We start from the raw sequence: 12,319 nt of genomic DNA, 5'->3' as shown, positions 1-12,319 counted from the left end.
TGAAGTTCCCAAGGTTGAGAAATGCTGCTCTAGATGTTTTGGAATGCAACTCCTCACATTCCCAGTCTTCATGTTGGGTGGGTAATTCTGACAGTTGCCATCCCCAAAGTCCTGGAGGGCCCCACATTGTGGAAGGCTGGATGGGTGATCCCTAAGGTCTCCCTCACCCCTTGATGCCATGAAAAACATCCGTGAGGGGTGCTGATGATCTCTTGTCAGTGCAGAGGCGGTGCGGATTCCCCTGAAGAAGGGAGATGCGTTAGAGCGGTGCTGGAAGTGGGCACCTTAGAGGCCTAACTAAGAAGTTAGTACAGAGATATAAGAGCATTACATGTTGTCCTTGTTTACTGACAGCTCATTCAGTGACCGTTTCAAGTTACGACGGTGCTGAAAAACTAGCTGTACGGCCAATTTACGACCATTTTCGACCTTCGCAGCGTCCCTCAGTTACACGATTGCCATTGCAGTCAATATGCGTTGTCCTGTGCCTCATCTGTGGGTTTTCTGTCTTCCTCCCTCGCTGAGCAGAGAGATTGGAGGGGAGGGGATTGCAAGAGATTACAATTGAAAACAATGTGCTGGTCCCTCCTGCACCTGGCAGCAGCCACTTACCTGCCTGCTGGCCTGCTTGCGAGCCACTTGGGACTTGCAACTTCCTGCTGGTTTCCCCACTGGCTTTGGTTGTTGGAAGCCGGCAAGAAATTGTGAGGAAGGCCTCGCTTAATGACCTGTGAACCTCGCTTAATGACGGCAACGGGGAGCGCAGGGACTGCTATGCTTTACAGTGGAAATTCCGGTCCTAATGCCATCGTTAACCGAGGACTACCTGTACCAGAGAGCAAGCAGGCAGACAATGGGGCATACGCTGGCTGTTTACGTAGCACACTCACAGCTCTGGCACCAGCGCATTGCTTTTGGTGTGTATCCCCATTGTGTGCCTGCTTACTCATTTGTAATCCCTTCCTCTCTAATGAATGTAAACACAGACAGTAATTCCCTCCTTGTTAATTATCCCAGCATTCCAAAGGGCGGGGTGGGTGGGTAGGAGGCAGACAAAAGCCAAAGCTGTGAAACTGATTACAGTAGTTTTGTCACTTTCCAGCCAGAAAGCCCCGTCGCAGTCACGCAATTTCCCACTTAGCAGCCGCTTCGCTTAGCAGCGGAGTTACCGGTCCCCCTTGTGGTCGCTAAACGAGGACTCCCTGTATTGAGAAGATGCTGCCTCTTATGCTCGCCATCCGAGCTGCTCTCTCAAACACAACAAAGATCTACTTTTTCCTCCTGCAGATGCCTGGGAAAAGCTTTGCGCACTGTGACACAGGAATCTGTAGGATGGTGGATTTCATCCCCTTACGGGAGCTCTCATTGTCTGCGGTGGGGCATAGGATGCAAATGCAAATTACGATTAGCACCGCTTTTCCTGAAAAAGGTGCTCCTGCAAATGGCTGTCTGTTTCTTGCTAAAAGCTGCCTCGCTGCTTCTTGGAACTTCGGCATCTGCCCAAGTGTGCAAACCAGGCGTCATATTTTGCATGGGTGTCATGGCAACTTGCACATTCAACTAGGGTAGTCTTGGGCCACTTCAAAGCGTGTGGACTTCAGCTCCCAGAACTCTCCCCAACGGCTAGAGTTAGGGTTGGGGTTGGGGGATCCTGAGAGTCGAAGTCCACCCAGCTGGAAGTTGCCTGGGTTAGAAACAGCTGAACTAAACTATGATGTTGCACCTGCGTGCTTCTCCAGGGCAGTTTACGGATCAGAACGTGTTCATGTATTCTTCTGGATGAGTGGGTAAAAGCTTTCAGCTTTGTGATTGCGTAGCATAGCCTGGACCCTTGCGCCCTTTTAGTTGGCGTGCTCAGTGTGGAAAGCCTCCTGTTTTGGCCTGTAGAAACCGCCTCTGCTCCCCTCGTTTCCAAGGGCTGGAGCGTTTCCTCTTCTGCAGTTCTGGCCGAGGCCCTGCTGCTCCAATGCGCACGGTGTTCTGCCTTCTGGAAGGACAATGCTCGGGATGTCACAGATGAGGCAAGGTGGGCTCTTCCAGCTCAACTGCTCTCAGCACTTCCTGCCCTGCCAGCCAATCAGAGGCCGATGACGCTGTTGGCTTGGACGACAGGGAAGAGTGTCCACCTTGGAGGAAACAGTGCGAAGGCAGAGACCAAGCCAAGCCTGATGCCCAGTTGGGCATAACCCTCTCCCTCCTCATACCCATGGAGGGATTCTGGTAACCCCGTTTCCAACTAACAAATTTTATTAAAAGGCATCAGCTTTTATGCTGCTACCACACAGCTTCTGATTTTTTGCTGCTGTACCCTAGCACGGCTCTCTTCCTACAAAGAATCACAATTGGTCACTCCAGGGATTCCTGGGATTCATATTATAAACTCAGAAGCAGCCCAAGGAAAAGAAGGCGCTGGGCTTTTCTGCAGAAATGTTCTATGGGGAGGACAAGGAAGGGGGGAACCTGAGCGGTGGAGATGGTATCTTTCTGTGCATCAGACAAATTGGAAGCATCAGGAGGGTCAGAGTCTTCGATAAAATTGCTGGACAATGAGAACGTGGTGTTGCTCAGGGTAATCTCGAAATGGGAGATGAAATAATGGAGAAAGTCTTGCACAAGTGGGTAACTTCAGTTATCCCCAGGTAGTGTGCTACATTTTAAAGTAATGAGATAAAATGTTGAGGTTCCCTCAGCGATGGTTCCCTGGAAACGTTGGCCATCGAAAGCAGTACCTTTGGGGCTTTATCTGAAGTGTTGCCCGGAACGTAATGCAAGAAAGAAATGTTATTGAACAAACTGGAAACAGCGATCAAATTTAATTTATCTAATTGGAAAATTGACAGAAATGTCTAGCGCAGTTGGTCTTGGCTTCTAAAGTGAACATTTCTTTAAAATGAAAGAGTTGATAAAGAGGAGATTAAAGGGGAAAGTAAAGATATATTGATACAATCCTTGGATATCATAAAAAGGTTGCTTTTGAGTCCAGGAGCACAGAAGGACAATTAGTGAGCAGTCGTTAAAGGGGGACAGCAGGCTTCCTTTGGAAAATGGGAGGATTGCCCAAAGCAGCAGAGCCAAAAGAACACATCTTGCACTTCCCTTAATGAGTCTGGTGCAAAATGGCTCCGTGCAATCGTTTCTTTTCCCATCAGCCTGCTGCCCAGAGAAGACTAGAAGGAAGAGTGAACGGGGCTCTGTTTGTTAGCCATTGGCTGGGATTTATGGATATTGTAGTCTGACTCAACTGACAACATTGCATGCAGCTGGAGAACCTCCTTTGCTGGGAGAACCATGCCCCATCGTGGAGTTGCAGTTGCTCAACAAGGTGTTGTGGGTAGACTTTTCCTCCTGTGGCCACGCTTGGAGGTCCAGTGGGAACTCTCCAGGGTCCTGGGCCAGCTCTTCCTCAGATCCCTCTGCCTGCCTTGGTGCCTTCTTTCTACAGCTGAGTGCCTTTTCTAGGCCCTTCTCTTTCTCCAGCCCAATAATGCACAGAAAACCGAGACCACCTAGAAAGTGCTGAGGCTGGCTGGTGAAGCTTTCCTTTCTGTTGGCAAAGGGAGACTCATGGACAGTGGGGTGCAGAAGAGTACGGAGGTAGCCTTGAGGATGGAATTCAACCCTTAGGAAAGCACCTACTTAACCCTGAAAGGGAGGAGTGAGTGAGAAAGAAACTCAAGATTGCACCTCCTTGATGCTCATGGGTATGAGAGAGAATCTGGCAGGCTTTCGAGATTCTGTTATTATACCCTTTAACATTAAAGGGTATAATAACAGAATCTTGAAAATCTGACAGGGATTCCAGTAATCCTTGTGGTGTCTCTTTCCTGACCTGGCCTACATTGAAGGTGACATAGGGTCTCCCTTTCCCAACAGAAAGTCTGGGAAATGGAAGGAGGCCCACCAAGCTCAAAGCGCCCTTTTTGGACCCAGAAGGGATCAAGATCAATGCTTCAGTGGTTAGTGGGGTTGAACGGACCCGTTGGCTTTTTCCCACCTTGGCTCTGTGGATGGTGAGCTTGTGAGTCCTGTATTGTCCCCCTGGAGAGACCAGGGGAGGGGAGCTGTTTGAACTCCAGATTGCCTCTCCCTCAGCAGCCAGCATACCCTTGGAGTGCTTTGGATTCTCTCCTCAATGCTGGTTTGCAATTTTAAGAAGAACATTGACCTCTTGGATGCTACCAGTGTAAACAACACGGTCAGTTGGCAGAATGTTCCAGAGTACATTATCACTGGTTTCTGGTGACAGCTCCTGTTTTCTCCACCTTCTTTTCTTCCTGCAGAAGATCCCCCCAGAGGCAAGGAGCAGGAGAGTGTCCAATGGGTACCTGTGAAGGGGGTGAGGAGGGAGGGGGAAGGAGTCCTTCTGCAGCCGCCCCTCATGCTGCATTTCCTGCTACAAAGCTGTTTTGCATGGTCCGCTGTTCCCAGACCTTCCAAGATCTGCTTAGAAAGCTGGTGCATCAGAATTTCATGCCGAAACCCGAAGACGATTTCTTCTGGTCTTCAGCCTTTCAGATACATCCCAACGGCCCTTCTCGGAATTCCCAGCTGCCCTGGCCGAGGGGTGTGGGGCTTAGACTTTGTAGCTCCAGCACATCTGGAAGGAGTCCTTTTGAGCAAGGAGGACTTGTCTGACTTCACTGGAAAATGGAGCATCAGCTGTTTGCACCCCAGCTCTTCCAAGTAGCCTGCGTTGGTTCAATGCTTAGTTTGGCTCCCGCTTTCAGATTTTTTGGCTTTTAAACCCTAAATTACCCAGCCAGGATAGGTTCCCAGAAAAGCAATGAACCACAATGTACCTACCAAGGTTACATGCTGGGTGATTGGAAACTTTAGGTCCTTAGTATTACGCACATAACTGTTGGGGGTTTTAAATCTCTCATTGCATTTATTTTCTGGATTGACCCAAGTAAACTGCTCAGATTGCTCAGGACATGAGATGGGATGATTGGAAGGTGAATTTCCCTTCCACTGGAAGGCCAAGAAATGACACAGAATTATGCTCCAGGAAGATTTTTTTTTTTAAAGAAGTCATCTTCAAATTGTGTTTGTGTGACTTCATGGACATATCCAGAGAGTTTTCTTGACAAAAATATGGAGTATGTGGCTATAGTCCTCTTCTGAGATTTTTTTTTTCAATTTACCAGTATAAATTGGGATTTCCTAGTGGTCTCCCATCCAAGGACAAACCCGCTGTAACTCTGCCGAATTTTTTTAAATCATCCAGGGTTGGCCAGGGAAGAACTGGGATCCACCAGTGGGGCTGTGCCAATTCTGTGAAAGACAGAGCAAAAAAGACCCCCCCCCCCAACTTTGGGATTGTTAAAGCAGCCATGTCTTTTTCCAGCTTCATGCAGCTGCTCTTCCTGGACAAAAGACACAGCTGCTTTAATGGGCTTCTCGTGTTCCACAGGTCCTTCTCCAAAGGATACCTGTCTCCCCCACAGCCAGGGTGCGGTGGGGGAAGGTGGGGAGTGACCTTCAGAAGCAGAGAAGCCCCCTCCCCGGGAGAGCAGGCACACCCCTCTGCAGCTCCTTTAAGCAGTTATCCCCAGCAGCCTCTTAATTGCGTCGTGAACTGGCTATTTCATTGGAACGAGTTGTTCTTCACTCCGGTGCTGGGACTATCTGTTTAACTAGAGGGTTTATGCTTCCCTGGCCCAGCTCTGCCCCATTCCTTTTCATTGCAGGGCCTGAATATAATGACAGCCCTGGGCAAGTTTGGGGAGGATGAGGATGAGGATGAGGATGACGGCCATTTGTTTGAAGCACTGTATTGAGTGGAGGAGCGGGTGGCGTGACTAATGTGGAGGATCCCGGTCCCTTGCTCCTTTCGGGACTGTGCAGTCAGAGGGACAGGAGAAATCAGGTGGGGGTGGGAAGGGGGCACCTCAGTTCTGCCCCCTCGCTACAGAGAGAAATCCTGGGGTCCCGTTTCCACCAATCTGAAGTGGGGTGCTTTACCTGGCAAGCTGAGTGTGAGCCTAAAGCAGTGTTTCTCAACCTTGGCCACTTGAAGATGGGTGGACTTCAACTCCCAGAATTCCCCAGCCAGCAAGAATTCTGGGAGTTGAAGTCCACCCATCTTCAAGTGGCCAAGGCTGAGAAACATTGGTCTAAAGGCTGCAAGTTGCCTCTCAGGGTGACCAACAGGAGGGTTGTTGACAGGAGGCTTTTTCGTGGCAGGTTAATCCTGGTTGTGAGGAAGGGAGTGAAACTTCAAGGATGTAGATACAGATGAGACCTGGGGAAGAACGTTTGGATGGGAAGAGCTGTCAGTCAGTGGAATAGGCTGCTGCATGGCGGGGTCTCTTCCCCTTCCCTGGGGTCTCCAGCAGAGGTTGGAGAGTCATCTATCGGGGATGGTGCAGTGACTCCTGCAGTGTGCAGGGGGTTGGGGTGGATGACCTCTGAGGTCCCTTCCAGCTGGAGGACTTGAAGGGCGTTCAGAGAGGCTGCAGCTGTCCCGAGGCCGTCTCCCAGCTCCCCTTCCAGCCTGACACACACCCTGCAGGGTCTTGGGGAGCGACACCTCGCGCTCTTCCCCTCTGAATTTCTCAGCATCTCGCCTGGGACTTGTGTGCGCAAAGCCCAGGCTGCTTTGCCTGGTCCCTGGCGTGGAATAAGCCGAGGGGGGATTTGCTTCTGAAAAACTCCCCTTCCTTTTTCCTCCAGGCTCACCACAAGATCCGTCTTTGGCAGAAGCATCCAAAGGAGGGATTAAGTATGTGCTTAGTTGCAGATGTGCTGCTAATTCCGTTTTTCTCTGATGTTTTTGGCTGGCTGGCTGGCTGGCTGGCTGTCTTGGAGGCTCAGAAGAGTGTGGAAAAACGGAGTAGCTTGAAATGCGCTGGGGAGAATCAATCACCTTTCTCCGCGGTGCGCGTGGCTGGGAACGAGAGCCGGGCCCTTCCTTCCGGGGCAGGTGGCCGCCACGGCTAAGCACCCTCTCTGTGTGGGGCTGCATATTCCCTTGGCTTCAGGCCACCTCCTGCCCAAGCGTGTGTGGGCTCGGCCTTTGTGCTCTGCGATGGCTATTTTTATTCTTTATCGGGCCTTTTAAAAAATGTTCCAAGTGCTGGCAACGCTCAGAGAGCAAAGGAAAGGATTGTGGAAATTCTGGGGAGGGGGTCTGCGTCTTTAAAAATGCATGTTGATGCCTGTCGAATGGCTTTTGTCATTTTAAACTTCACAATATTCTGTCACCGGCACCAGCTGTAATAAACGGGGAGGAAAGGGGGGGAAATAAAATGATGGGGTGACACTTCAAAGTATTAATAATTCTGCGCTCCTTCTGCGTCTTATCTGTAGAGGCCGTTGCCTAGTTCTGCCAAACTCAGGCACTTGATCTGCAGATTATGTAAAGCGATACGGAAAGGAATCACATGACGCCTCACGGTTACGCGTGAACCACGCTGCACGCCTGCTTGTTCGGGCGCCTGGGGCTGGGCTTCAACCCTTGGAGGAGTCTGCTGGGAGAGTGGAGCCGGTGCGAGTTTTACCCTGGCTAAGCAGAGCCCCCCTTACTTCCTGAGGCCTCAACCTCACTCTGATCCAGGCTGTCCAACTTCTCAGTGAGCGGACCTCACTGCCCAGCATGCCCCAGCCTGCAGGACCGTGGCTGAGAATTCTGGGAGGTGGTCTGCCTCTCTGGCTGTTGCCCAGGTTGGAAGGAGCAGGACTCTGAAGCAGAAGAGCCGCATTTAACCCTGTCTTTTTGGGGTGGGGGTGTGTGTTCCCAGAGCGCTGTGATGACTGGGGGGTCGACACCATGAAGCACAGGCCGGTGTACAGTGGCGAGCCAGCCAAGATCAAGTGCCCCCTCTTTGAGGCTTTCTTGAAGGACAACTACAGCACTGCCCACTCGGCCGGCTTGACCCTCATCTGGTACTGGATCGGCCGTGGCCAAGATCTGGAGGAGCCCATCAACTTCCGCCACCCCGACAACCACATCAGCAAAGAGAGGGACGTGCTCTGGTTCCGGCCCGCGCTACTCAACGACACGGGGAACTACACCTGCATGCTCAGGTACCCTTCTCCTGCTTTCTTGGAGGGACCTCGGCTTTTCCAGATGGGGCAGGTTCAGACGGGCAGCATTCCCGCCACTTGTTCAAGCCAGTCGCTGAATGACCCATGTCCTGGGTTTGCTCAGCGTATTGAACCCAGAGGAACCGGACCGGCTGGGTTTGCATAACATGTCCACCCAGGAAAAAAACTAGCCGAGATGAACACAAACTGACATTCAGAGGTTGTGCAGAGGCATCTGCTACTCCTTTCTGTGGCCAAATCAAGTGTGTTGGTGACCGTGTTTGGGGGTGTGTGTGTGTGTGTGCACGGAGCGTGTGGTCCGTTTTGAAGACCTCTGTTGAAGTGACGGGATGCCTGCCTCGGACTCGGAGAAGCCTTTTGGGCAGCTTGCAAACCGAATCAATAGATCAGGATCAGAAATGATCAGAAGGCAGGACCAGAGCCAGTGGGTTCAAACTACAAGGAAGGAGGAGCTTCCTGAGTGTGCAAGCTGTTGGCCAGTGGAAGAGGCTGCCACACGATGTGGGGAGTTCTTCAAGCAGAGGTTGGAGGGTCATCTGTCAAAGATGCTCTAGCAGATGCTACACTGTCTAGGGCAGGGTTTCTCAACCTTGGCCACTTGAAGGTGCGTGGACTCCAACTCCCAGAATTCCCCAGCCAGCCATGTTGGCTGGGGAATTCTGGGAGTTGAAGTCCACCCATCTTCAAGTGGCCAAGGTTGAGAAACACTGGTCTAGAATGGATGACCTCTAAGATCCGTTCCAATTCTGTACATGTTATGATTTTATAAAACTAGCTGTGGGAGGAGAAGCTACAAATGCCCAGATCTAGCCATAAGCTGGGTGATTGGGACAAGAACCCGACCAGTGGTGCCTACAGAGAGCTGTGGTGGTTCCCCATTCCTCTTCAGAGAGAGATACAGGAGGAACTCCAGCAAGGGTTAGGGTTAGGGCTGCCATTTTGACTTGTTTGACCTCACCTTGCTGACGCTCTCGCATTAGAGCAGCGTTTCCTGGCTGAGGAATTCGGGGAGTTGGAGCCCACCCATCTTAAAGTTGCCAAGGTTGAGAAACGCTGCATTAGAGAGTGCCACAGAAGGGTGTGGGGTTCTGCTAACGGGAAGCATGGAAATGGGTGCTTGGAGGAATGACGGAGTGGAAGCGGCTGGAATGAGCAAAGACAGATGTTCCCAAAGAGGCTTAGAAACGCCAAGATTAAAAGAGGCAGAGAAAATGCAGAGCAATTTGGAGGGAAGTGAAAATGGTTTAGAAGGGGGGGGGAGGGCGAAGCCAAGGGCCTCCAGCAGAGTGAATGGGAGGGAAATGAAAGCCATGACATGACAGGGACGAAACCGAGATTTGGGAGAGCTGGAAGGAGTATTTGTATGGAAATGAGAGCGGCACGTCGAAGAGTGGAATCGAAATGAACACTATAAATTTTAGCGTCCAGGAAAAACATTGATTAAGAGGAAGTCATAAATGCAGTGAGAAGGTTGAAAGATGGTAAGGCTGCAAGTTAGACGGTGTAATTGGGGTAAATGTTAAAATATGGAGGTGGCTTCCTTACGGGGTGACTTATTTCACGGGTGTGCAAGGCTGCGCCTGCGCTGGACGACGGGAAGAACCCTGTTCGCATTCCTCCATCCGGAGGGAATGAAAGCAAGAAGGTGTGCAAAAAGGCTACAGGGAAATGCGTTTGTTGAGCGTGCTGGCGAATCTCTGGCCGAATTCTGACTGAAAGGGTACGAGAGGAGGCTATGAGCAAAATTTGGGAACTGCACTGTGGTTTTATGCCAGAGCTGTGCAGACCAGATTTTTGCTCTTCAGCAGATCACTGAGAAATGTATGGGTGCCAGAAAACGTATTTATGTATTTGGTGATTGAGAGAAGGCACAGGACCGTCTTAATAGGGCTGAATGATGGAACGTTTGGGATGAATGCAGGGTTGAAATTTGATTGCTGAATGCAGTTAAGTCCAGAATAATGGAAAGGAAAGCAGGCATGAAAATGAATGGAATAATTAGCAAATGATTTGACACCGAACAGGGAGTAGAACAAGGGTGCGTGATGTCCCCTTGGTGGATAAAATGTAGGAGGAATGCTTGTGGATAGGTTAGAGGCGTGCTTGTTAGAGACACGAATGTGCATATACTTTTATGTGCAGAGAACGCCATGTGGTTGGCTGAGGACCCAAATGATTTGCAGCAAATGTTAGATTATATGGAGTATGGATTTGAAAATTAACATTTCAAAGACCAAGGTAATTGTGTTTGACAGAGACTATGGAGTGAATGATTGCGAGTTATACACCAATGGCGAAAAGCTAGAGCTGTAGATTAATTTGCGTACCTTGATAGAATATTTACTTGTAATTATGGAGAAACGGATGGAGAAAATTTAAGATGTGCAAGTGCTTGTAGAAAAGTAGTGGGTGGGATGTGGCCTGTTGTGAGCAATGAATGTTTATTGAAAGAAGCAGAAAGAGTTGGGGGTAAGAATGCGCTTCTGCCCTCTGTATGTCAGGAGAAATGGACAAGTATGTTGGGTTCAGTAGGAATGAAGTACTTAAGTGTGCATGGAAAAACAAGAAAGAGATATTTATTTATTACAGAGCTTGCAACCATCCTGACACACCAGTCAAAGCTGGACAAAGGCTGCCCTGAACACCGTTTCTGCCTGGTGCTCAAACAGGGTTAGGGTTAGGGTCCTGGAGAAGTCCCAGGCTGCAGACCATTTTTGGTTGAGTGTGACCTTGTCCAGAGCTAACCTGAGACCGTGAAAAGGGGCAGATCATTCAGTTACAAACATCGCCTTCATCTTTCTGGGGTTCGCTCTAAGCTCGTTTTATCCTATCCAGTTCTTCACAGGCTTCCAGACCCCAAGTAAGGGCCTCCTGCATCTCAGGTCTAGCCTGGGATGGCCGTGCCTATAGTGGCTCTTACCAATGTACTGAAGAAACCTTATCCAGCCTGTTTCACACACATGTAGAATAACATGAGGAAGGACACCAAACTCAGCTGGGCTTTCCCCATGACCACTGATTATCTACCCAAGGAGTGCAACTCACTGCAGAATGATATCCCCAGTTCTCACAGGCAATCTAGAGGATGCCATGGGTGATGGTATCATGGGATCCCTTGATCCTCTGAAACTTCTTGGTGGCCTTTGATACCATCACCCCATGGTATCCCTCTAGACTGGGGTCATCCACTACAGTGACCAATGAAGTCTGGTCCTGTGTCCAGGTCTGAGCCCTGACTGGAAGGATAACATCCTTCTCTGGGTCCCTCTGTATCATCTCTACAATCTTCTCCCACAAGAGAAGATTGGAGACTGGGCAGAAGTTGTCCAATGTGGCCGGATTGAGACACGGTCTCATCAGGAGTGGGCTCACCCTGCCTCCAAGAGCCATCAATCACTCCATGAATCCACTGACCCCTGCCTAAGCTGCCTGAAGGAGCCAGATGGAGTCTGGGTCCATAGAAGGCCAAGTTCCTGTTACATAGAACCTTCTCCACTTTCTCAAATTCCACAAGTGCAGAAAAGTTCTAGGGCATAACACCAGGGGTTGGCTCAGTCTTTCCACTAAATTCTGGCCAAGAAGCATCTACCCTGGAGCAAAGTAATCTTCTCCAACATGAAAATCAAGTTCAGCGTGTGACTGCCTATCTGTACTGGGCTTTAGGTCACTTTGGGCAAACCCATAATTTCCAAAGAGGCAGGGAAATACTGAGCACAGTGGGATCCCACATCTAAGACATGGAGACTGAAATCCTACAGGGCTCATATCCTGGGAGAAACCAGCACCAGCCCAGTTCTGAGGTCCATGAGCTCATGCAGGGCTGCTTCCAAATAAACAGGTGGATGGGGCATCACCACCAGCAGCCCAGGCGTGTCCCTCTGGCCCAGCTTCATGGCTGGGCACACCCCATTGGTCATCTGTGCAGCAGCCCATCTGGTCACTGTGGAGGACTCTCAGAATATTATCACACACACCCTCCCTGGCCTTGGTCCAGAAGGTGTTGGAGTATCTGCAGCCAGAGAAGATAAATCGTGGGCAGAGGTCCATCCCCATTCTGACTCCACCAAGCTTCCAAGATATGGGCCAAGTCTGTGGGTGGATACGATCTTAATGTCCTAACCTGAAGGTGCCTGGCAATGTGGTCTCTGGAGCCAGGGATGAGGCTGATGGGCTACAAGCAGGCACCAACCCCCAATTCCTGGTCTCCCCTCTCTTGGAATAGTACCAACCAACAACATACCTCTCTCTGCCCATCACAGGGAGTATTTGT

The 12,319-nt window shown here is 50.3% G+C and overlaps 1 protein-coding gene across 9 annotated transcripts in view; it reads left to right on the top strand.

The window, feature by feature from the left end:
• IL1RAP (interleukin 1 receptor accessory protein) overlaps nucleotides 1-12,319 on the top strand; it is a 79,905-nt gene that overhangs the window by 29,826 nt on the left and 37,760 nt on the right. For all 9 annotated transcript variants that reach the window (XM_088132365.1, XM_088132369.1, XM_088132367.1 and 6 more), the window contains one exon: nucleotides 7,743-8,028. In XM_088132365.1, coding sequence (XP_087988491.1) covers nucleotides 7,743-8,028 — 286 coding nt within the window. The remainder of the gene's footprint in view (nucleotides 1-7,742; nucleotides 8,029-12,319) is intronic.

This window comes from Python bivittatus, unplaced genomic scaffold (genome assembly GCF_059951505.1).
Source record: "Python bivittatus isolate LINGU-HERP-01145 unplaced genomic scaffold, Pbiv_v1 ctg000980_np1212, whole genome shotgun sequence".
NCBI classification, from domain to species: domain Eukaryota; kingdom Metazoa; phylum Chordata; class Lepidosauria; order Squamata; family Pythonidae; genus Python; species Python bivittatus.
This window is presented reverse-complemented; position numbering and strand designations above follow the sequence as displayed.